Source organism: Miscanthus floridulus, chromosome 19 (genome assembly GCF_019320115.1).
Source record: "Miscanthus floridulus cultivar M001 chromosome 19, ASM1932011v1, whole genome shotgun sequence".
Taxonomy (NCBI): domain Eukaryota; kingdom Viridiplantae; phylum Streptophyta; class Magnoliopsida; order Poales; family Poaceae; genus Miscanthus; species Miscanthus floridulus.
The window spans coordinates 111914636-111940976 of record NC_089598.1 but is presented as its reverse complement, the minus strand read 5'-3'; the positions used below and the strand labels follow the sequence as shown (position 1 = coordinate 111940976).

At 43.8% G+C, this 26341-nt stretch overlaps 2 protein-coding genes across 8 annotated transcripts; both read right to left on the bottom strand.

Moving 5' to 3' along the window:
- Positions 1-417: 417 nt before the first annotated feature.
- LOC136526787 (uncharacterized) lies at positions 418-4151 on the bottom strand. 3 transcript variants are annotated; one of them, XM_066519378.1, is made up of 6 exons: positions 3994-4150; positions 3302-3437; positions 2176-2959; positions 1970-2075; positions 1539-1738; positions 418-956 (listed from the first exon to the last, which is right to left on the bottom strand). In XM_066519378.1, the coding sequence occupies exons 3-6, from the start codon at positions 2853-2855 to the stop codon at positions 677-679; spliced, it is 1266 nt and encodes a 421-aa protein (XP_066375475.1). In that variant the 5' UTR covers positions 2856-2959; positions 3302-3437; positions 3994-4150; the 3' UTR covers positions 418-676. The 3 variants fall into 3 exon arrangements, with proteins under 3 accessions (XP_066375475.1, XP_066375476.1, XP_066375477.1); XM_066519379.1 differs by lacking the exon at positions 3994-4150 and adding an exon at positions 3553-3939; XM_066519380.1 differs by having other exon boundaries at positions 788-979; positions 3994-4151.
- Positions 4152-20237: 16086 nt separating this feature from the next.
- On the bottom strand, positions 20238-26256 carry LOC136526783 (DNA-binding protein RHL1). 5 transcript variants are annotated; one of them, XR_010776580.1, is made up of 11 exons: positions 25611-26256; positions 25345-25455; positions 25038-25124; positions 24715-24944; positions 24547-24604; positions 24284-24430; positions 22732-22771; positions 22500-22632; positions 22318-22349; positions 22149-22190; positions 20238-21972 (listed from the first exon to the last, which is right to left on the bottom strand). XR_010776580.1 is itself a non-coding variant. In XM_066519372.1 (11 exons), the coding sequence occupies exons 1-11, from the start codon at positions 25920-25922 to the stop codon at positions 21928-21930; spliced, it is 1167 nt and encodes a 388-aa protein (XP_066375469.1). In that variant the 5' UTR covers positions 25923-26256; the 3' UTR covers positions 20238-21927. The 5 variants fall into 5 exon arrangements, 3 of the variants coding, with proteins under 3 accessions (XP_066375469.1, XP_066375470.1, XP_066375471.1); XM_066519372.1 differs by having other exon boundaries at positions 22570-22632; XM_066519373.1 differs by having other exon boundaries at positions 22570-22632; positions 24284-24427.
- Between the last annotated feature and the right edge of the window lie 85 nt (positions 26257-26341).

The window sequence follows — 26341 nt, the reverse complement described above, 5'->3', positions numbered from 1 at the left end:
AAGTTCTAGCGAGTACATGCCATACGAGTAGTTTAGTTAAAGTTTTAATGATTTCAGCTTCGTAATATGGTACGATTTGACTCTAGTCTTCTGCATCAGAATTTTACATTTGACGGCTCAGTAAAATGGGTATCCAAGCAAGAAAAAGAAATGCAGAGTCATTCACAGCAAAATTTCACTTTAACGTTCATTTCATACTTTATTCCTATTCGTTTCAAAAGAAGAAAGATATTTCAAAAGAAGAAGAGAGATATGGATCCTGTTGGTTGTGCAGCAAGCACCACAAACAATCAGAATTTGCTGACCATATCAGCCACACCACAAATATGAGCAGACAACCGTGCACATCAATCAATCAAATCCATACAGGTCGAGTAAAATAATCAGAATGCAATTCAGCCTGTCAGTCAATCGATAAAAAAGAATTTCCTCTCATTTCTTTTGGTTATTGCTCCTCAACGTTTTTACAGTTGTGCGCCTAAACTCAACCCACAAAGACAGTTAAAACAAGAAGAGATGAAATAAAAAGGTCACCCACAAAGACAGTGAAAACAAAGAAGAGAGGGAAAAAAAGGTCAGGATTTTTCTTGTGTAACCCACGTATATCAGTGTCCCTGATGCATTTCAATTCAAGACCAGGGACAAATAAAGAGAAACAACTGCTCGTTTTGTATAATCATGATGCGCAAGCACCCTCACAGCGCTTGGCAAGCACACATTCCTCTAAGAAGTTGCCCAGCTGAGAAGTATACAGCCCAGGATTGCTCCGGTAATGGTCCACATGGGGCGATGACACAAAGTCGCAAGCCCTCACCTCGTGCCCGGCTTTCCGCTGACCCTCGATGAATGCCTCCACTGATTTCGCTGGGATCACCCTGTCGGCGGAGCTGTATATGTACAATTGGGGGCACTTTGGTTGCTTCGAAGACAAAAGCTCCATCACGTCAGATAACCTCCTGTTAAAAAGGACACCAACATGCTGATGAGCTCAACAGTTGTCACCATTTTATAAGGTCATCTTGTTGCCTTGTGAACCACATGCATGTACTCCCTCCGTCCATAAAAGAATGCTATTATGAGAAACGTGCTAGTCAAACTAGTTCAACTTTGAACAAGTTTATAGCAAATAATATAAGCATTTATGTCTCCAACTAAACTTATTAAGAAAATATATTCTATAACTAATCTAATGGTACTTATTTTGTTTCATGAGTATTATTATCTTTTTATATAATTTTAATCCAAGTATAAACTATTTGATTCCTCAAAATGCGAGAATTGTATTCTTTTGTGGACGGAGGTAGTATACTTTACTCTTGATGCAATGTCAACTACCACAGAGACATGTCATGGTATGGTGGACGATGACGTGACTGTACAGCCATTCAGAAATTTAATTATTTAACTTTCATGAGGTGAGCAGTTAGTTAGAGGTCACAGATGTGCCCATCCCCGCTTAAAGGGCTACACAATTGAAGAGGGCTTAAAGATAAGACTGAAACCCAATGGTTTGCTGCAGACGTGGGCAAGATGTGTACCTGTTGATCTTTGGATAGTTCAAAACAACATCAAAGAAACTCTCCAGCGCTGACAGTAGAACCGCCTCTGTTGCTCCCAGCTTGGGCTCCTTGTTAGACTCCACAACTAGGACATCAGACCTTGAATCGTCTGATCCTAGTCCCTTTGTGGTGACACTACGTTTTTTCATGAGGGCAGCCGAGAAGCCCAAAGCCCAAACCTGAATTCAGAAAACAGCACAAACAGATTTGTTAATCTACAGCAAACATGATAAAAGAAGCAAATGGCTAAATACTAGCACGAGTGAAAGAAGGGGGAAAAAAGAATGATGGAACTTTTGTCTGCCATACAAATGCAATTCAGATGGGAACTGAAGAATGCAGATGACAAGTTCTAAATAACAGCTCCAAGAACTAGCAAAGAGCTAAATGAGTCTAGCTAAACTTTGTACCTGAGGATCAGGTGCAGCAACGGGTGCTGAGTCTACTACACAAGCTTTAATTTTGTCCACTGCTGAAGGATCCTGCTGATGCAAGTTCTCTAGAATTACGCCATAGCTGCAATGTTTAAACAATGAAGAAATTAAGCATTAAAAACCATGATGAGAGATCATTATTGATGAATGATGAAAGAAATCCAGGAGAACGAGTATTGTACCAAAGCCAACCAGTATTACTGAAGGTGTGGAAAATAATCTTCTTCCCACTCTCCTCCCTGACCCAGTCAGCAAGATGTTCAGATAGCATCTCAACATTCTTCTCAGCCTTCCCTCCAAGGTTATAACTGACAATGTCAGACATCGGGAGGGTGAAGGTGACGACATGGAAGCCCCTGGAGGTGTACCAATCGGCATATCTCTTGAGATGCTTCTGCCTTGAGCCCAGCCACCCAAGAAGGACCACGACCGTCTGAGACTTGTCAGGGAAGTCGGCACAGACCCTGGGGTCTGGCAGGTGCCAGCGGTACAGCACATCGGATGGCGAGGAAGGAATCGCAGGCATCGCATCAGCCTGTCCCGAGGTCTTGGGAAAGTTTGCATACTGATAAACCGTCTGCATGACCGGCAGAGACGCGAAGGGCGCCTCCAACAGACGCAAGCTGTGGAGGTCGCGTGGCAGCAGCTGCGTGCCAGAAAGGGCAGAGGCCGAAGGCGCCGCTGCTGCTAGACCATCTGCCCTGGTCGACGGAAGCGACCCTAGCGCGTCGGCGCTCGTGCTCGCATCAGAAAGCCTGTGGTGGGACAACTTGTCGGGAAGCTCGTGGGAGGAGACGGCGGCAAAGGCGGCCACAGCCATGGCGGAGAGGGGGCGGTGGAGGTGTCCCGAGAAGGAAGCCATCGTGGGGCGTGTGGAGCCGAACCTCTCAGCAGGAATGGTACTCTTGTCTTGTGACAGGCCAAGGAGGAAACCTGTGCACGTTATTTATGTCTCCGCAGCCTGCCCTGCTTGAAAGGAGGAAGAAACAACAAGGCTTAGCTGCTGCCTGTCCTAACACGCGGTTTGCATAAATTGAATTGAATTGATTCGATTTTTCTTTCTTTCTTTCTTTCTTTCTTTTGAAGAAAAGAAGAAGAATCATGTGTAGTGTAGCCAAGTGGGACTTGGAACAAGTCTGTCTGCCGCATTATTTATGTGTTGCACATTTGACCCCGAGAATGGGACCGAAGAATCATGTGTGGTGTGGTGGAGACGTCTTTGTCATGGTCAACAAACAATACGGCAGAACTGAAAAAAAAAAGATACATATATACTGTAGGAAGTAAAAGGAAGGGGAGATGATTTACCTCCTCCCTGTTGCTGTTGTAGATGATTTATTTATCACCGGTGGAGTTGGAATTGGACACGGGCTGGCTGCCAAATAGAGAATTTGACAGCCGAGCCCGGTAGTTGGCAGCAACTCCAAGTGGTGTCAGCTTCTTCCTGAATTTATTAGAAGGAGAAAAAGCATTGAGCAAGCCATTAGAATTTAGAAAGGGGGAAAAAAGCATCGAGCAAGTCATCAGATGTAAAGAAAACAAAATCAGGTTACGCATACGAGAGTTGGCGATTTGCAGAGGTGTAGGAGGAGGAAGAGGAAAAGAAAAGAAAAAACGAGAGTCGGCACGGGGGGGATCGAAAGCGAGGGCGGCGGAAAAGGACGACGCTGTCTTTCTCTTTTGCTTTCGTCTCCCTCCACAATCGCCGGGAGACGAGCCGGGGAAGGAACGAGTTACTTGTTCCAGGAAAGCAGGAACCCAACCCCCACCGCCTACCTCACGGGAGGGGAGGGAGATTGCAGAGGGGGACGGGAAGAGATTGGATTGGTTGAATGAAAACGCGTGGGGTTGGGTACGGATGTGGAAATCTGGGCTGGGGGGGAGAGAGCGAGAGAGAGACTTGATTTGATTCATTCATGGTGGTGCGTGCAAGCAAGGAAGCAAGAAACGAGGGGGGGGGGGGGGGGGGGGGGGGAGAGAGAGAGAGGAGGGATACGTACCAGGGCAGGGCAGCGGGGAGGAAGAAGACGGAGGAAATCTAGCTAATGCTATATGGTCAGTCTATGAACGCAAGGGGAGGGAGGAGAGGACCAAAATAGGGAAGGGGAAGGTGAGGGAGGGAGAAGGATGGCCGGTGGTGACGGCGCCCCAGCCCCAGCCCCACCCAAGGCAAGGCTACTCCGACCGAATCTCCGCGGAATCTCCTCCTCCTCTCGCCTCTCTGATGATGGTGACGACCGCAAGATGTGGGCCCGTCTTCCCCCCGGATGGGAATGTGGGATGGGCTGGACCGGGCCGGAACCAATCGAATATCCATTTACAAATCCACCCATCATATCCTGAGATGAGAATGGAATGGTTCCTCCTCCTCTGGGAAGGGAATCTAGGATATTCCCCTCCCCTAGTCCCCTTCCTTGGTGATTTTTAACCTTTTTCTAAACAAATTATAAAATTAACATAGTTGCTTTTTTTTACTTCCAACCCGTTTGGCCACGCATACTGCCATGACGCGGTCAAACTGAGCTCCCGTGCCGGACGCATGGCACGTCACGGCTGCAATCGTGGGCATCAGCACCCGACAGACTTTTGCCTTGTTCGCTTGGCTGATGAGCCATGCCTGAAAGTACTGTTGGCTGATTTATTGTGAGAGAAAAATACTGTTCATTGCCTAAAAAAATACGGCTTATAAGTCAAGCGAACAGGACGTTTGTGACGTGCCTTACAGATGCCTGAGTTGCCAAAGTTGGAGGTTGTCATAGCCTATTTAATTTAAGATGCTTTCCTTCCTTGGAGAAGCTCACGATCAAGGTGCCTTCCTGTTGCAAGCCATTCTTTTTTACTGCCAGATTTAATTTAATTATATTCATTCATGAGTAAAATGCATGCACCATATAGTCCTTGAACATCTCCAAATGTAGGATCATGAATGAACTTCTGTTTTGCATAAGTGGTTCGCTAGAGGCCCAAATCTTCTTAAGCAACATTGATTCACCTGCATGGTATACATGGGCCCCGTTCGCTGGTCTGAATCTTGATTGAAACTGGCTGAAAAACACTGTTCTTGCTGAATTATTGTGAGAGAAAAATATTGTTTCCGGCTGAAAAAACAAGCTGAACAAGCCGAATATGAGGTAAGCCGAACGGGGCCATGGTCAATATCCCATGTAGCCCGTTTCAAGGGATGTTTGGACCTCAACCGATCCATTTAGCAAGTTTAGGTATACATATATGCATTAATAGTTTAGGGACCTAAGTAACATCTCGGAACAAGTTTGAGTTACTCTTAATTTTGTAACGGAACCGACCAATTTATAAGAGCACAAGTACAAAAGCAATCACCGGAGTGATCAAACCGTCATACTTGCACCCATATAAACCCGGTAGTCAACTGAAACCACGAAGGATTTCAAACCAACTTGTATACAACCAAGATCACAGTAATTCAACATAACAAGCCACATGTTACATCCATTTCACAAGTAGTTCATAAGTACCACATACATCAGAGTACACATAGTTATTACAAAACGAGTTCACAAATAGCGGTAAGCAAAGTAGTTTAACACCATCACACACACTTAGTTCAAATACAAGCCAGTACCAAAGTCATCTCCAGCAAAAGCAGTAAGATAAGATAATATAGATGATCATGCCCATGATCTAGTCTTCATCCCCCGCAGGGTGGAGATAATACTTGCAGTAGCCGTTATATAGCACGTCATCTGCAACAAGGGGGAATAAACCCTGAGTACGAGAAGGTACTCAGCTAGACTTACCCGTCGTAAACCAGAAATAAATGACACCAAGGATTATGCAAGGCTTTATCGATGGATCTAGCTTGACAACCATTTTGCATAAAAGCTTTAGTGATATGAGAGCATAATTTGCTTTATGAGTAAGCAGCAATTTAACAATATTAACCTATCAACTAGATTAGCACCTGTACTAGAGCAAGCAATTGATTAACTCCAAACATTAGTAACCATATCCGGTATAATGTTGTATCATCATCATCATCAATTTAACCATCAAGTTCAATTAAGTGCATCTACGTTGTCCGCTGCTCAGTCAAGTTCTCACTATCCGGGAGAGACGGCGATTCGAATCGATTCCTATCCAGCTGGAGGGGTATTCCTAACACAAACCCAGGCATACCTCACGAAGGCAGTCTTAGGTCACCTTTGGTACATCTCAGGAATCGCGGCTCCGAGCAGCGCCGCACCCTCAGGGAGTCCACTCTGCCAGGTGGTCAATCTCACCTCGGACTTACGCCAATAGCTCCCCACACATCCTTACTACCGCCAGGGTGCGCACTTTCACTTCTCGGTCTTCCGGCCTGAGTTGAGCTACTCGGCTTCACGGTCGGAACGAGTTATCCGGCCAACTAAGTGATAGGCATGCGTTCAACATGACATGAGGACGTACAGCGAATCGGTCCTTAACCGACACAGACGGGGATAGATCCACAACCAAGACCTCCTTGCCTTGTTGCTTCTCTATCGACCTCCCGCCCGGTCACAATTCATTATTAACACATGGTTATTCTCCACGATAGCGATTATAGCCAACCGTGATCAGACATTTTTCTAATATGCAGGTGACAGGAAATCACCCGACTTTTACCGGTCTAAGCATGGCTAAGCTTTGATTCGCTCCTGGACCTAAATAGGATTCAGGGTACGTATACTGGCCAAGGAATAGATATATATGCAACAAGTGTTCGCATCCAATTCCTATCACTTAATGCATCAATAAATAAAGATACTCAAAGTAACCATTTTGAAAACATAGGAGTCTTAGAATGCTCCGGGGCTTGCCTTTCAGAAAAGATGAAGGTTGGTGATCGGGGCACTCAAGAACTTCTTCGTTGACTCCTTCTTCGGGGACCTGCACCTCCTGCTCCTGAGCTTGCTGCTGCTCCTCCGGAAGTACTGGCTCGAATTCCTAGAAGCGTAACTCCCTCCGGAACACCTATTGCATGCCGATGCACAAGATAAATATCATGGATGCATAAGGAATGACATGATGCTCATGATGAATGAATCACAGTAAGTGTTTAACGAAACATCACTGGACACTCGTTTACCGATTAAGAATAGCTCTATTCAAATCACTTTAAACATGTATCTAATCTTAACTTGAAGAACAAGATCGACTTACCTAACTTGCATAACCTAAGGTAAAGCTGCTCATCTTCAGTTAAAGGCCTAACACCTAAGAACATTACCATAAACTTAGAAATAGTAACGGTATACATAATTTAACATTTAAAGCTTCGTATGCATACAAGTAGTCCCTTAATTCAATCACAACCAGAGTTCTACAATTCCCAATGACTTGTATGAGGACATTCTGGAAAGCTTATGATATTCTCAACAAAACAATTGTAAACATCACAGCATGATACTTACGTTAACCAAAACGAATTCCAGTAACCTAGAATTTATCCAGAACGGCAGGGTTACTAACTTATTTATTTAACGATGATGCAAAAGCCTAATTTGACCAAACCAAGCTTACCAACTTATTGCACATACCAGAGGAACACTAGAAAGTATAGGTGCTGACTTCTAAATAAATTATTTAATATCCTTTTCCAATTTATTTAGTTAATTAGGTGATTAAAGCAATATATAGTAAAGCTATTCATAAAAATCTACAAAAATTACAGTAGCTATCTCATGCTTCACATAGACTACCATAAAAATTTCAAAGCCATTGAGCAAGCAGAACTTGCTGTATCCAAAATAACAAGTGGTATGTCCATTTTTAGCATAATTAGGAAACCCTAATGAAAAGTGTCAAGCAACAGATTTCACATTTTTCCTAGCATCATTCTAGCATAAGAACCTTACTCACCAAATTTTACCTACACTGGATCTATAGAAAAATTATGAAAATTCACACAAGATCCATCCATTGATAAAAAGAAATTCTATAACTTAAAAACTATACATGCACTAGCTCTGAAATTTTAACCAGTGATTCTACTGAGCAATAATAGATCACCCACAAAATTTCATCATTTTAGGACCACAAAACTCAAGATAAAATTCAAACAAGTTTGCATGTATCCAAAAACATATTTTAAAGTCCTATTTAATTTATCCAGAATTTCTAAAACATGTGCTCATATAATATTTTTATTAAATACTAGACAATACTAGGAACTCAACAAAATTAGAACCATAACATTTGGATCTATATACTAGGAAATACCTATTTTTGAATATCAACACAAATCTGTGAAATAACAAAGCAAAACGAAATAATGAAACAAATCACAGCCACAGCTGTTGGGCCGGCCCGAGGAATGGTGGCCCGCGAGCGATGCTGGCGCGGCCCAGACAATGGAGCGGCCCACGCTGGGCTCCTGCCTCGGCCACGGCGGCTGACAAGGCGGACCCGCGCGTTAGAGAGAGAAGCAGGGAAGGAAGAAGACGACGGCGGGACTCGCCGTCGGTGGCTTCTCCGGCGAGACCAACGGCGTTACGGTGCTCACTATAGCAATGCGCAACTAGCCGTGCCCTAGATTGAAGCTTTTGGCATGGCTATAGGGTCGGCGACGAGCAATGGCAGGCGCACGGCCGCGGCAGGACCGGCTCCGACGACGCTACGGCGTCAAGGTCCCTACGGTGACCCTACGGGCTTCGGTGGTGCTCCTATGACCTAAAGCGAGCCAGAGGAGGGAATGGGAGGACGCGAGGAGCACTGGCCGTGAGGAGCGCTACTCCGGCGAGGTCCGACAAGGCGGTGGTGGGGGAAAAAGTCGGCGATTGGCCCTCACCGATGCACGATTGACTTGCTAGCACGGTGGAAAAGGAAGAGGGGATCACGGCGGGGCTCTGGGTAAGCTGGGCAACGCGTTTTTGCCAAGACGCGGGAGCTAGGCGAGGGCGAAGTTCCGGCGGCAATGGCGGGCGGCTTCGGTGCTGCGCTGCGGGAGGCGAGAAATGCAAACTGGGGCTGGCGACTCGGTCGGGCAGGCGTGGGGTGGCTTCAAGACGCGGCTGTCCGTGCCTAGGGCATCCACGGCGCGTGGCCTGCGCGCTCAGGCGAGCGGCGACGAGTGGCGCCACGTGGCCAGCGGATTCTGAACCGGTCGGCCATGACGGTCACTGACCGATTTCTGAAAACAGCGATTCAGGTTTCATCAACGATGACTGACAGCGCCACTTCAACACATTATCCTGACTAATCCGTTGCTCGTTTGTAAAAATAGTATACAAGAAAATTGTAGATGTACCATCCCTCTACCATTTCTCTTCAAGGACCATGCCCTAATTCGCCATGGATCAGCAGTTAAATGAAGCCAAAGTTGACCTGATCCAACTGAAATTGCAGTTTAGGACTTAGACAATTTTTTTCAGTGAAAACAACATGGACATCTGACTTGTGGGCCATGTTTGACCATGTTCCACACATTTTCATGAGTTGACCATAAAACAACTTTTGTTCCTTAATAAATTAGCTACAACTTTTGTAAAGAGTGTAAAGCCATGCAAGGTTTCTAAGTTGGTCATTTGAATCAGTCAAACAGTGACAATCCAAGGGTCAAAACTAGTCAAACCTTCACTTGAGGGCATTTTGGTCATTTTGATCTACATGAACAATGTTCCAACAAGTAACCTAAGTGAAGTTAAGGTGTAATAGACCATGATCAACCACTTTACAAAATTGTTATACCACTTATAAAGATCACGTGTGATAAAAGCAACTAAAACAAGCAATTCACTCATATGTTGCAATGCAATGTTTCATATGTTGCATGACTTTTGTTGCAAGCTTAACTTGCCACATTCCTACCATGGTGCCATGTTTCCAGGTATGAGAAATTAATGTTGCATTCACATTTTTGCACTACTACCATTCATAAGCAAGAAAGTATGAACAGACAGAATATGCAAATGTTGCATATGCATGTTTCAGTGACAAATGGCATGATGACATAGATGAAGCACATGTTTATGAAATGAAATGCAATTATGTGGAAGCCAAACACCTAGGGTGTTACAGCCCTCCCCCCTTATAAAAATCTCGCCCCGAGATTTGAAAAGCGTACCATTTTGAATAAAAGGTAGGGTATACATCCTTCAAATAATCTTCCCGCTCCCACGTTGCATCGCTCTCACTACCCTGGTTACTCCACATAACCTTGTAGAACTTAACCACATGATTCCGGGTTACTCTTTCTCTCGTGTCGGTAACCCGCACTGGTCTTTCTTCATAGGATAAATCTAATTTCAACTTGACGTCTCGAAGTGAAACTCTTTCTTCAGGAACACGGAGACATTTCTTCAATTGAGATACATGAAAAACATTGAAGATAGCTCTCATCTCGTAAGGTAACTCTATCTTGTAAGCTACATTCCCACTCTTCTCTATGATCGGATATGGACCTACATACCTAGGTGCAAGCTTTCTCTTTACTCCGAATCGCTGCACACCTTTCATCGGTGATACCTTCAGATAAACGTGATCACCCACTTCAAACTCAATGGGCTTCCTTCTTTTATCCGCATAACTTTTCTGCCTAGCTTGAGCGGCTTTCATATGTTTTTGGATAGTGCGGACTTGTTGTTCAGCCTCTTCAACAAAATCAATGCCGTAGTATCTCCTTTCTCCCGATTCAACCCAGTTCAAAGGAGTTCTACACTTGCGACCATACAACGCCTCGAACGGGGCCATCTTGATGCTTTCTTGATAACTATTATTATAGGAAAATTCAGCCAAGGGTAACCACTTATCCCATGAACCTTTGGATGATATGACGCAAGCTCTTAACATGTCTTCCAATATTTGATTCACCCGCTCCGTCTGTCGGAGGTTTGGGGATGATAAGCAGAACTTCTAACTAAGTTGGTCCCTATCATCTTATGCAGTTGTTCCCAAAAACGAGCGGTGAACTGAGGTCCTCTGTCAGATACAATGGTTCTAGGAACACCATGGAGACGTACTATCTGGTTAAAATATAGCTCAGCATAGTCACTTGGCCGATAGTCAACCCTAACTGGTATGAAATGAGCAGACTTTGTTAAACGATCCACTATCACCCATATGGAATTAAAATTCTTTTGGGTAGGGGGAAGTCCAACAATAAAATCCATACTAATCTCTTCCCACTTCCATCCTAGTATAGACAATGGTTGGAGAAGTCCAGCAGGCTTCATGTGAATTGCTTTGACTCTACAACAATTGTCGCACCTTGCAACATAAGCTGCGATTTCTTTCTTCATCTTGGTCCACCAAAAGCGAGATTTCAAATCTTGATACATTTTACTACTTCCCGGGTGGATAGATAACTTGGATGAGTGAGCTTCTTCTAAGATTTGGTTTCTAAGCTCTTTGTCCTTCGGTACTACCAGTCTATCCTTAAACCATAGAACACCCTTCTCATCAATACGAAAGTGTTTTGTCTCTTGTTCCTTCATCTTTCTTTTGATGTGGAACACACCCACATCGGTTTTCTGAAGCTCGATGATTTTACTTTCTAGAGAGCAATTAAGGGTAATACTGTGCAACACAGCAGGATGTAACAGATGCGCCAAATGATAATCTGCCTCCAAGAGAGAATTACAGTGAGATTTCCTACTCAAAGCATCGGCAACAACATTTGCTTTACCCGGATGATAATGAACTTCTAAGTTATAATCTTTAATCAACTCTAGCCATCTTCTCTGTCTCATGTTCAATTCTGGTTGAGTGAATATATACTTGAGACTTTTATGATCGGTATAAATATGGCACATGTTACCGAGCAAGTAATGCCTCCAAATCTTCAAAGCATGCACAACCGCCGCTAACTCAAGATCATGAGTTGGATAATTAGCTTCATGCTTCCTTAGCTGACGTGAGGCATAGGCGATAACTCGACCTTCCTACATAAGGACACATCCTAAACCGGTACCTGATGCATCACAAAACACATCAAAAGGTTTCTCGATGTCAGGTTGTGCCAACACAGGAGCTGATGTCAACAAGGTCCTCAAAGTGCAAAAAGCAGTCTCACACTCTGGAGTCCAAACAAACTTTACATCTTTTTGAAGCAACCTGGTCATGGGCTTGGCTACCTTAGAGAAATCTAGGATGAATCGACGATAATACCCAGCCAAACCAAGGAAACTTCTGATCTCATGTACTGAAGTTGGTGCTTTCCAATTCATGACTTCTTGCACCTTAGACGGATCAACCGAAATCCCTTCATCGGACAACACATGACCTAAGAAAGGTACTTTCTTAAGCCAAAACTCACATTTACTGAACTTGGCATAAAGCTTATGCTCTCGTAGCCTGGATAAAACAACTCTCAGATGCTCGGCATGTTCTTCAGCATTTACAGAAAAGATTAAGATGTCATCAATGAAGACAACTACAAATTTGTCCTAGTTCTTCCATGAACACAGAATTCATCAGATATACGAAGTATGCAGGAGCATTGGTCAGGCCGAAAGACATAACCAGATACTCATACAACCCGTATCTGGTGGAGAAAGCGGTCTTAGGCACATCCTCCGGTCTAATCTTTATCTGATGATAACCAGATCTCAAATCAATTTTAGAGAATACCTTTGCCTTAGACAACTGATCAAACAAAATATCAATGCGGGGCAATGGGTACTTGTTCTTGATTGTCACCGCATTGAGTGGACGATAATCCACACACATGCGCAATGACTTGTCCTTCTTCTTCACAAATATAGCAGGACAACTCCAGGGAGAAGCACTAGGTCGGATAAGACCTTTCTCTAACAGATCTTGTAACTGTACTTTAAGCTCTGCTAACTCATTGGGCGGCATCCTATAAGGCCTTCTAGAAATAGGTGCAGTGCCCGGCACTAACTCGATCTTGAATTCAATATCTCGATCCGGCGGTAAACCAGGTAGATCATCAGGAAATACATCTGGAAATTCACATACTACTGGGACTTCCTCAATTCTCGGGGTCTGGATAGCATTAGCAGTGTTGTGGAGTTCTAGCTCTCTGGGAAGTGGCACAAGGAAGGCTTCATTGCTGATAGGATCCCGCAACATAACGACCCTAGTGGAAGTATCAATGAGCACTCCATGACCGCTCATCCACTTCATTCCCAAGATTACATCTATCCCTAATCCCGGTAGAACTACCACGTCGGCCATAAACACTCGTCCCTCGATTTCAATACTCACCCCCAGCACTATTTGATTGGTCGAAATATTACTTCCAGCTGCACTAATGCAATAACTACCCGTGGATACTGTAATTACCTTCTGATTGTATTTTGATGCAAAAGCTGGACTCATAAATGAATGCGAAGCACCAGAATCAAATAGTACAACTTGCCGGATGGTGATTCACAAGAAACTTACCCACGGTGACCACCTCTCCTGAGGGTATCTCGGTCACGTTGGTGTAGTTAACATGTCCTTGACGAGCACCAGAATTCCCTTGCTTCTGATTGTTCTTCTGAGGATACGGACAATTCTTGGACCAATGACCTGTCCTGCCACAATTCCAGCAGGGCCTATTAGCTGGCGGAACAAAAGAATTTCTAGGTCCTGTGGTACCCTTTGGAAGAGGTACAGTGAATGCCTTCTTGAACCCTAGTCTTTGCCTGATTCTTCTTTTGTGGCGGCCGGTACCGAACGGCTGTAGTCGGTGGGCGAAACTGAGTCTTCGCTACTAGGAGCTCTAGCCTGAGAGACACCTGCCTCAAAGACCCTCTTGCGACTTTTGGAAGCAGCATAGACATTATCGTTATTCTCTTGAGTAAGAGCATCACTTACGAACTCATTGAAAGTGATACTTTTGTTGTTCCCCATGGACTTCATCAGTTTGGGACTAAGCCCTCTCTTAAAGCTGGCGATTTTCTTTGCTTCTGAATCAACGAATTCTGGAGCATACCTTGCCAGATGGTTGAAGGCATGAAGATATTCAGTGAGTGTCTTGGTGCCCTGCACCAACTTCATAAACTCATTGTGCTTTATGGCCATCAACCCGGGAGGAATATAATGACTCTTGAAAGCCTCCTAGGAATCGATTCCAAGTGATCTGGGCATTTTCTGGTAGGGTGGACCGATAATGTCGCCACCATATACCTGCTGGTCCTTGTAGCTGATGCGAAGCATACTCCGCCTTCATCTGCTCTGTCACCCTGAGCAAACGGAACTTGTGCTCAAGCGTGTTTAGCCACTCTTCTGCTTGGAGCGGCTCTTCAGCTTCCTTGAAGACGGGTGGCTTGGTATCTTGGAATTCCTTGAAATCACTAAACTGGTTGGGCTCTGGTCCCTATCGTTGATTGCGGCCCTGGGCTTGATGCTGGGCCATGGTACGCATAGCATCCCCCAACGCACGCTGACCTTCCACGAGCATAGCCAACAGATCAGACGGTGTGGGCGATGGTGGCGGTGGAAGATCATCATCACCACTACCCCCACCACGGCCTGAACGCAGATTGCGCGACATCTGCAGAAGCGCATTTATGAGTAATGATGGACGATGTCAGATACATTGCAGACGAATTGTAGAATTATGCCAAACTGAACTTATTGGAGAGATTAATTTCATACAATAAACAGAGGCACAATAATTCATCCTCATAACATCGCCATAACTTTACTCCGCACATTCATGCGATGCATCCGCTCATATGCCAAATTTTTGATCAACTTCAAGTTTCAGAAATTTCATCTAAGTATAACGAGACTGCTCCAGGGCGGTAGTGCTAGTGCGGCCATCAGTAGTAGCATTGCAACTTGGGTGTGAGAGGATTACCTTACAGGATGAGAAACTATAACGGAATAATTAGATAAGGGAGGGAGTGATGCAAAAATGTAATGGCATGAGTAAACATGATGCATGCACGTTCCGTACGTCCTCACGAATCTTAAGAAAATTTAACATTCTAGCGACATAGACGGTGGCATACATACGTTCTCTCATATACGTATCTAGTCGAGCTACGCGTTGCGTTGTTAGTGTACCTGCAGAAAATTTCATTGCAGCCCATCCCAACAAAAGAAATAAGTATGCAATGAAAGCAGTAAACTAAGATACTCTCCATATATACATCCCCGGATATATATACTTCGGTATCCAAAGCTACCCGATTGATACACCCACAATTAAGTACCTTCATATGTACATGTGTGCAACATGTAAACATTCCGGTAACCAAAACTAACTCTCCCCTAGACCGACAGTTGGACGATCATGCTCTCACAACTCACTTTACCTGGGCGTAGAGGCAATTGATCCATACATTACCATCCAAGCGGATGGCATCCATACCATAGCACGCCGTATGGACGACGAAATAAAATGAAAGCAATTACCCCCCCAAAAGTCATTACTTAAATAAGCCACCTGAAAGTCCTTATTTGGGCATAGAGGATATGACAACTGGCACACCTAGATAAAATTTCAGATTTGAACACCTATATATGTAGCTATAAGTTGTCAAAACTGATTTTTACAAACAAAAGCTTTTGTTTTAAATACACATATGACATGTTTAATGTTGAATCTAGCTCTGATACCAGCTGTAACGGAACCGACCAATTTATAAGAGCACAAGTACAAAAGCAATCACCGGAGTGATCAAACCGTCATACTTGCACCCATATAAACCCGGTAGTCAACTGAAACCACGAAGGATTTCAAACCAACTTGTATACAACCAAGATCACAGTAATTCAACATAACAAGCCACATGTTACATCCATTTCACAAGTAGTTCATAAGTACCACATACATCAGAGTACACATAGTTATTACAAAACGAGTTCACAAATAGCGGAAGCAAAGTAGTTTAACACCATCACACACACTTAGTTCAAATACAAGCCAGTACCAAAGTCATCTCCAGCAAAAGCAGTAAGATAAGATAATATAGATGATCATGCCCATGATCTAGTCTTCATCCCCCGCAGGGTGGAGACAATACTTGCAGTAGCCGTTATATAGCACGTCATCTGCAACAAGGGGGAATAAACCCTGAGTACGAGAAGGTACTCAGCTAGACTTACCCGTCGTAAACCAGAAATAAATGACACCAAGGATTATGCAAGGCTTTATCGGTGGATCTAGCTTGACAACCATTTTGCATAAAAGCTTTAGTGATATGAGAGCATAATTTGCTTTATGAGTAAGCAGCAATTTAACAATATTAACCTATCAACTAGATTAGCACCTGTACTAGAGCAAGCAATTGATTAACTCCAAACATTAGTAACCATATCCGGTATAATGTTGTATCATCATCATCATCAATTTAACCATCAAGTTCAATTAAGTGCATCTACGTTGCCGCTGCTCAGTCAAGTTCTCACTATCCGGGAGAGACGGCGATTCGAATCGATTCCTATCCAGCTGGAGGGGTATTCCTAACACAAACCCAGGCATACCTCGCGAAGGCAGTCCTTAGGTCACCTTTGGTACATCTCAGGAATCGCGGCTCCGAGCAGCGCCGCACCCTCAGGGAGTCCACTCTGCCAGGTGGTCAATCTCACCTCGGACTTACGCCAATAGCTCCCCGCACATCCTTACTACCGCCAGGGTGCGCACTTTCACTTCTCGGTCTTCCGGCCTGAGTTGAGCTACTCGGCTTCGCGGTCGGAACGAGTTATCCGGCCAACTAAGTGATAGGCATGCGTTCAACATGACATGAGGACGTACAGCGAATCGGTCCTTAACCGACACAGACGGGGATAGATCCACAACCAAGACCTCCTTGCCTTGTTGCTTCTCTATCGACCTCCCGCCCGGTCACAATTCATTATTAACACATGGTTATTCTCCACGATAGCGATTATAGCCAACCGTGATCAGACATTTTTCTAATATGCAGGTGACAGGAAATCACCCGACTTTTACCGGTCTAAGCATGGCTAAGCTTTGATTCGCTCCTGGACCTAAATAGGATTCAGGGTACGTATACTGGCCAAGGAATAGATATATATGCAACAAGTGTTCACATCCAATTCCTATCACTTAATGCATCAATAAATAAAGATACTCAAAGTAACCATTTTGAAAACATAGGAGTCTTAGAATGCTCCGGGGCTTGCCTTTCAGAAAAGATGAAGGTTGGTGATCGGGGCACTCAAGAACTTCTTCGTTGACTCCTTCTTCGGGGACCTGCACCTCCTGCTCCTGAGCTTGCTGCTGCTCCTCCGGAAGTACTGGCTCGAATTCCAGAAGCGTAACTCCCTCCGGAACACCTATTGCATGCCGATGCACAAGATAAATATCATGGATGCATAAGGAATGACATGATGCTCATGATGAATGAATCACAGTAAGTGTTTAACGAAACATCACTGGACACTCGTTTACCGATTAAGAATAGCTCTATTCAAATCACTTTAAACATGTATCTAATCTTAACTTGAAGAACAAGATCGACTTACCTAACTTGCATAACCTAAGGTAAAGCTGCTCATCTTCAGTTAAAGGCCTAACACCTAAGAACATTACCATAAACTTAGAAATAGTAACGGTATACATAATTTAACATTTAAAGCTTCGTATGCATACAAGTAGTCCCTTAATTCAATCACAACCAGAGTTCTACAATTCCCAATGACTTGTATGAGGACATTCTGGAAAGCTTATGATATTCTCAACAAAACAATTGTAAACATCACAGCATGATACTTACGTTAACCAAAACGAATTCCAGTAACCTAGAATTTATCCAGAACGGCAGGGTTACTAACTTATTTATTTAACGATGATGCAAAAGCCTAATTTGACCAAACCAAGCTTACCAACTTATTGCACATACCAGAGGAACACTAGAAAGTATGGTGCTGACTTCTAAATAAATTATTTAATATCATTTTCCAATTTATTTAGTTAATTAGGTGATTAAAGCAATATATAGTAAAACTATTCATAAAAATCTACAAAAATTACAGTAGCTATCTCATGCTTCACATAGACTACCATAAAAATTTCAAATCCATTGAGCAAGCAGAACTTGCTGTATCCAAAATAACAAGTGGTATGTCCATTTTTAGCATAATTAGGAAACCCTAATGAAAAGTGTCAAGCAACAGATTTCACATTTTTCCTAGCATCATTCTAGCATAAGAACCTTACTCACCAAATTTTACCTACACTGGATCTATAGAAAAATTATGAAAATTCACACAAGATCCATCCATTGATAAAAAGAAATTCTATAACTTAAAAACTATACATGCACTAGCTCTGAAATTTTAACCAGTGATTCTACTAAGCAATAATAGATCACCCACAAAATTTCATCATTTTAGGACCACAGAAACTCAAGATAAAATTCAAACAAGTTTGCATGTATCCAAAAACATATTTTAAAGTCCTATTTAATTTATCCAGAATTTCTAAAACATGTGCTCATATAATATTTTTATTAAATACTAGACAATACTAGGAACTCAACAAAATTAGAACCATAACATTTGGATCTATATACTAGGAAATACCTATTTTTGAATATCAACACAAATCTGTGAAATAACAAAGCAAAACGAAATAATGAAACAAATCACAGCCACAGCTGTTGGGCCGGCCCGAGGAACGGCGGCCCGCGAGCGACGCTGGCGCGGCCCAGACAATGGAGCGGCCCACGCTGGGCTCCCGCCTCGGCCACGGCGGCTGACAAGGTGGACCCGCGCGTCAGAGAGAGAAGCAGGGGAAGGAAGAAGACGACGGCGGGACTCGCCGTCGGTGGCTTCTCCGGCGAGACCAACGGCGTTACGGTGCTCACTACAGCAATGCGCAACTAGCCGTGCCCTAGATTGAAGCTTTTGGCATGGCTATAGGGTCGGCGACGAGCAATGGCGGCGCACGGCCGCTGGCAGGACCGGCTCCGACGACGCTACGGCGTCAAGGTCCCTACGGTGACCCTACGGGCTTCGGTGGTGCTCCTATGACCTAAAGCGAGCCAGAGGAGGGAATGGGAGGACGCGAGGAGCACTGGCCGCGAGGAGCGCTACTCCGGCGAGGTCCGACAAGGCGGTGGTGGGGGAAAAAGTCGGCGATTGGCCCTCACCGATGCACGATTGACTTGCTAGCACGGTGGAAAAGGAAGAGGGGATCACGGCGGGGCTCTGGGTAAGCTGGGCAACGCGTTTTTGCCAAGACGCGGGAGCTAGGCGAGGGCGAAGTTCCAGCGGCAATGGCGGGCGGCTTCGGTGCTGCGCTGCGGGAGGCGAGAAATGCAAACTGGGGCTGGCGACTCGGTCGGGCAGGCGTGGGGTGGCTTCAAGACGCGGCTGTCCGTGCCAGGGCGTCCACGGCGCGTGGCCTGCGCGCTCAGGCGAGCGGCGACGAGTGGCGCCACGCGGCCAGCGGATTCTGAACCGGTCGGCCATGACGGTCACTGACCGATTTCTAGAAAACAGCGATTCAGGTTTCATCAACGATGACTGACAGCGCCACTTCAACACATTATCCTGACTAATCCGTTGCTCGTTTGTAAAAACAGTATACAAGAAAATTGTAGATGTACCATCCCTCTACCATTTCTCTTCAAGGACCATGCCCTAATTCGCCATGGATCAGCTAGTTAAATGAAGCCAAAGTTGACCTGATCCAACTGAAATTGCAGTTTAGGACTTAGACAATTTTTTTCAGTGAAAACAACATGGACATCTGACTTGTGGGCCATGTTTGACCATGTTCCACACATTTTCATGAGTTGACCATAAAACAACTTTTGTTCCTTAATAAATTAGCTACAACTTTTGTAAAGAGTGTAAAGCCATGCAAGGTTTCTAAGTTGGTCATTTGAATCAGTCAAACAGTGACAATCCAAGGGTCAAAACTAGTCAAACCTTCACTTGAGGGCATTTTGGTCATTTTGATCTACATGAACAATGTTCCAACAAGTAACCTAAGTGAAGTTAAGGTGTAATAGACCATGATCAACCACTTTACAAAATTGTTATACCACTTATAAAGATCACGTGTGATAAAAGCAACTAAAACAAGCAATTCACTCATATGTTGCAATGCAATGTTTCATATGTTGCATGACTTTTGTTGCAAGCTTAACTTGCCACATTCCTACCATGGTGCCATGTTTCCAGGTATGAGAAATTAATGTTGCATTCACATTTTTGCACTACTACCATTCATAAGCAAGAAAGTATGAACAGACAGAATATGCAAATGTTGCATATGCATGTTTCAGTGACAAATGGCATGATGACATAGATGAAGCACATGTTTATGAAATGAAATGCAATTATGTGGAAGCCAAACACCTAGGGTGTTACAAATTTACCACCCGCTGCTGGCTTGTATAATATGTTGGTGTTATTTTCAGTTCTACTGTTACACCAGCTGGAAGACGACCGGTCCGAAAGACGCTGTGCACTGCGATCCATCTGCTTCGTTTGGCTGAAAAGGCATGCTGAAAAGTACTGTTCACTGATTTGTTGTGAGAGAAAAATACTGTTCGTTCGCTAAAAAAGTACAACTCATAAGACAAGCGAACAGAGGAGAGAAGCCACAGGTTGATTTCGCAAAGTTCTTTGTTGAGAGAGCCAGGTTCCTTGAGGTCATGAAGTTCTGTGTCAATGGATGTTGCACTCTAGAATTGCTTGAAGACCATTGCAGGCAGCTCAATATTGAGAACAGAGCCTCAAGACGTGCTCTGTTTCCTTTCGTGCTCCAGCACGAGTTGCCCCGTATATTTTGGACGGATGATGGTGTCCTCTCTAGAGAAGACCCTTCGTAGACTGTACGACCTGATGACGGCTTCTTGTTCTCGCGTGATGATGGTGTCTCGTTCTCGTCGCCAGTTCCGTACTCCATCATACAACTAGAAGGAATGTACAGCCAGCTCCAACGATGTCGTTGTTTTGTTTAATTCTCTATCTTTATTTAAGTGTTGCTACCAGCGGATCGGCAACGGCAATTATTGTATCAACATCTTTTGTTGCTTTACCCATTGTGAACTAGTGAAATCAGTGTTGTGCCGTGCAAATACTCTTTGCACCATGTGTGCTTACCTGATTCTGTTTTATTGCCCCCTCTGTACACTTATCTCTGGTCAAGAATACTTTCGTTTTTCATTTTTGTACTGTTTGAGCTGCTATTGACCATGTTCTATCAGAATATAATTATGGATATGTTAAAGTTTGAAAAATACTAGAAGTGATTTTCCAGACATATTTGACTTTATTTCTTACGTTTCACGTTAAATTATTTATAGTTTATAATTCATTTTCAAAAGAAGTTCTAAAGTTTTGACTATAATCAAAGTTCAATTTTTTTACAGATCTTGTCCAGAACGTGTCAATTGTCTGTCAATTATTTGTGACATACTAAAGTAGTTGATTAACATTGAAACGGAGTTTGAATTGGTGTTTGCCTTATTCTGGTCTTATCTCCAGATTTACCCTTGCAAAAATAAACTGTTCCCGAATATTTGCTTTCGCGTCCTCTTTTCAGCGACTTCAACTAATGCAGTGCAACTAAAGTGACTCGTCACAAACATGTTACGAGTATTGTCATGGTAATTTGCCTAATCCATCAGCTTCATATTCATTAATCTTTCATGTACCCTTCAAAAAACAATTAATCTCTCGTGTTCTTGCCACTGAATCAATCAGCCACACAAAGGAACAGTGTACAGACAGATGAATGAGAATGGCTAGTTCAGGTGTGCAACCCCATCACCACCTCGAATTGGTCGTGTATGTGTGTGTTCCTACTACAAACAAGTCAGAGACTGACTAACAAATGTAATCGAACGTTTCGTAAACTCAGCTTGACGACAGATCAGGGTATCCACATTCTATATCAGTCATCAGACACCAATCAGTCGATGAAAACAGCAGTTTCTGTGCCATCCTCCCAATCCATCCTTCTGTTCAACTGCACATCAATTACGCATTCTTTGCCAACCCATCCTTCTGTACCCATGCTGCCATGCATGAGATGTGATTCATCTACAAGGGCATTACTCGGCCCAGTCCTCGTCACTATCATCATCTGCGGCATTATTCTGTACCATTTGTAATTACATAGGTAAGTATGCATAGCCTTTGTGCTCAAAATATTAGGTATACGTGATGTAGTGAAATGCACGGTTTCTTGTAAGGAAACTCGCTGCTAAAATGCTACATGTAACAAATAACATGATGCAAATTTCAGTTCAGCTGATGCAAGCTAGCAATAAACCTGGGAGGAACTTGAGAGCTCTTCGATTTCATCTTCTTCCACCTGTAACACAATGAAATGGCCAAAGGTCCTCAATCAAATATGCATTTATATAGAGAAAGCAAACAATGACCAACACTTGAAATTCATCTACCAAGGGCAAGCAATATAGAATTCCATTAAATGGTACCTTTGGTTTCTTCTTTCCCCGTGTTCCGCTAGCTGCATTCAGAAAACACACTGGTTAGTGTCCCCAGCCTATATATATCAAACTGAAAGCTTATCTCGCGACAACCCTAGAGGTCTTCACTTGTACTACTACTAGCACACATCTTCCCAAGTGAAACTGAGAAAATGCCTTTGGATGCTTACATCAAATGCTAGCACACTAATGTCAGTAGATGTCTACTACAGAAGATGCTTGTCACAACAGTGAACCTACCCTTCTTGATCCCTGCTGGCTGTTTTGCCATTGGACTTGCTCGCTGCTTCTTAGCAGCAGCACCTAAAGATAAGTGGCAATTACAAATTTAGTTTTCAAAAAAGCTTCTTTTCAGAATGCATTTATTGATAAGGAACATAGAGAGGTGATAAAACACAGAACCTTTGGTTGCAGGGGACCCTTTAGGACTCTTTATAGATCTCTGAAACAGGAATAAGTATGTGATAATGAGTTCAATTTCTTGACAACAAATGTAAATAGACACATTTAACATGGAAACATCCTTGTAGAATGTGGTGTTGCTTCAGTGCAATCGAGTTAGGTTAAAGCTATGGACATATAGTTATTAAAAAGAGTCTGTCTATGCTACACCCGTGTGTTTCACGAGGACCTAGCACTCGGTTGTTAGATTAGTGTAAAACACACGATTTTTGTCAGGACCAAACTTCGGTTGTTTCAGAGGAAAGTAGCACACGATATCTAACAACGTTAGATTTAAATCAAACGGCTGCCCACACGATTAACAAGTCACAACAAATTAATATAACAAGCCACAAATTTTTTTTTCTATAGTTAGACAAGGACAAAAAATTAATGTATATGTTGACACAAAGACAATTAAGCCCTTGTTTAGTTGGAGAAATTTGGATTTTGGGGCTACTGTAGCACGTTCGTTTTTATTTGGCAAATAGTGTTCAAACATGGACTAATTAGGCTCAAAACGTTCGTCTCGCAATTTCCCACCAAACTGTGCAATTAGTTTTTCTTTTCGTCTACATTTAATGCTCCATGCACGGGCCGCAAACATTCGATGTGACAGGTACTATAGCAACTTTTTGGAAGTTGGGGTGGAACTAAACAAGGGCTAACAAGTCATAATTTTTTTCTATAGTTAGACAAGGACAAAAAAATAATATATAACACAAAGACAATTTACAAGTCATAATTTTTTCTATAGTTAGACAAGGGCAAAAAATTAATATATATGTTGACACAAAGACAATTAACAAGTCACAATTTTTTTTTCTATAGTTGGACAAGGACAAAAAAAATTAATATATTATAACACAAAGACAATTAACAAGTCACAATTTTTTTCCTATAGTTAGATAAGGACAAAAATTAATATATATGTTGACACAAAAACAATTAACAAGTCACAATATTTTTTCTTATAGTTAGACAAGGACAAAAAATAATATATTATAACACAAGGACAATATATTATAACACAAAGATACGTACGTGTATTCCCGCGTCACGTGTACACGGTATGTACGTGTATTACTGGCCCGCGTCGGGCGTACACGGTACGTCGGTACGTACGTGTATTCCCTGCGCCCCTTATGGACCAGTGCTGCGCCCCTCACGGTACGGTACGTACGTGTATCTCTGTATGCCTAACTCAGACGGCAGCGGCCGAGACAAATCAAACAGCACAGGAAATCGAGTGTCAAATCCAGCGGCCAGGAAATCGCGTGTCGCCAGGAAACAAAACAACCTGAGTGTTGTAACCGAGGCAATGATCCTGTGGACTAAAATCCATGTGTTTTTTTTTGCTAAAACACACGTGTGTTGTATAGCATTTCTGATTAAAAAAAAGCTATGGACATACTGGTTGTCTGTTAGTGGTAGATAGAGGGGAAACTATGAATAACTCTAGTGTGAATCTTCCCTTGCAAGAATGCATATCTAGGTGGTTTCGCACTCTCACCTTTTTTTCTTCTGCCTTTTTGAACATGCTAGACAAAGTAGCCTGAACAAGAGGCTCCTTCTTACTAGAGAGGCGCACTGTTGAAGAATCTGCAGGTTTGACGTCTTCGTTTTCACTCTCATCCTTAACTTCTGGACTCTCCATCTCCTTTATGCATAGCCAGCAAAATAAGCCGCAGTGTGACAAAATTTTGACATTAAAAATCTTGAACCTATATATAGAAAAGTAAAATTTCAGATGGTATCATCCAAGTCCTCAGGTACCTCAGCAGTTTCATCATCATTGTCAGACGAATCACCTCCAGAAGATAAGTCTGTGTACCTATAAAGACAGCAAGGAGGAGTTTGTTAATTACTTGACTTCACAGGCCAATGAGTAAACCAATTAACGTACGAAGCTGTCAGCAGCCAAAGAGAGTGTAAGGGTCTTACCTTTTCAAGGTTTTCCCTGCATTCCTAGCAGACTGTCTAACTGGTGTTCCACTCATAGTCTGTGTGTTATTCTCATCCTTATGATCTGAACCCTCAGAAGCATCATCATCATCAGATGCAAACTTCAGGGAACGAGGTTCTGCGATTTCCTTTCCAGCTTTGCTTCCAGTTGCTTCATCGATGGCAGCACCTGCACCACCTCTGAAATCACAGTCTGCTGCTGTGCCATCCTATCAGTTGAAAATGGAGAGGCATATATGATAGGCACATAGAGAACTGAAAGCAGAAGACAACAAATGGGCTGGTTTGAAAAGAGCACAAACATTTTGGAATTCTTTTGGAAACTCAAGCTTGAGCTCTTCCGGATTATCTTCCTTTGTTCCAACCCAGCAGGCTTCAGAAAACACAATCTGCATTTCCGATGACCAGGTAGCATATCTGGTGAGATTTCAGTGGCTTGAAGCGAATTTGGCAGCATAGGAATTGCATTAATTGACAATTATACATGTAAATCTAATCTAGGCAGTAAAAAGATGCGAGTTTTGCACAGCTGCATCCAGCAATTGAAGATGATCGTGAAATGAGCAATTGCACATAACTGAGAGCTGAAGTAATGCAGACAACACTGACCAGGCTCTCGAAGACGTCCTCACAGACGACGCCCTTGGCTGACCTGGTCATCTGCAGCGTGAGGTACTTGTTCTTGGGGTAAACGTGCGTCCCGAAGAGCTTCATCCTTCCCTGCAGGTGCAATGCAACCACCACTCATCCTCCTCGGAAAGGGAAAAAGATTCACATGTTCATCACATTTCCAGGTCAGGTCAGGTGGCCTGAATCCCCGAACTGGAAAGGTGGAAGCTTGGTGAGTCCCGACCCAACCCGACCCGACCCGTTACCTGTGGGAACTCGAGGTACAGCACGGGGTTCTTGGTGCCGAGGTCGGCGAGCTCCCCGATCCGGCCGCCCGAGGCTGCTGGCGCGAGGAGGCCAGGGAAGGAGAAGAGGTAGCGGCTCTTCCGCTGGCCGCCCCGGCGCACGACGTCGCGGCCCTGCAGGCGCGTGACGGCACCCGACGGCACGAGCGGCGCCCGCGGCGCTGCCGGGTCGCCTCGATGGAGCAGGCCGTTGGAGAAGGCGAGCAAGCGGAGGCGGCGGCGCTCGTCGGCCTCGACGTCTGCTGGCGCGGTGGTTGAGGCCTTCTTGACCATCCCTCCTCCGGTGTAGGGTTTTGGGCGGGGTTAGAAGTTTGAGCTGGGGATGATTGCTGATTGGGGGAGGAGACCGAGATGGGAAGATGGGAGAAGATCGGAGCCGGGGTCGGAGCAAAGTTCGATTCGGGGGGATTTCGGGGTCGCGTTCGCGTGCCTGGGCTGGGACGAGACGAAGACGAAGATGGGCCACGGCAAGCGGATTCATCCGAAGCCGCCTTCGGCGCTGGAAAAACGGCATCTCATCTCATCTCTCATCTCTGAGTGTTTTACGGCGGCGAGGTGGCTAATGATTGATTAAAGTATACTCTCGTGCAAGAGCAGATGCGATTAGTAGCCAATTGACTGAACATGCATAGACATAGCAGAGGCAAATACTTATAAGTGGAAAAGAAATCTGACACAATACATTACATGGT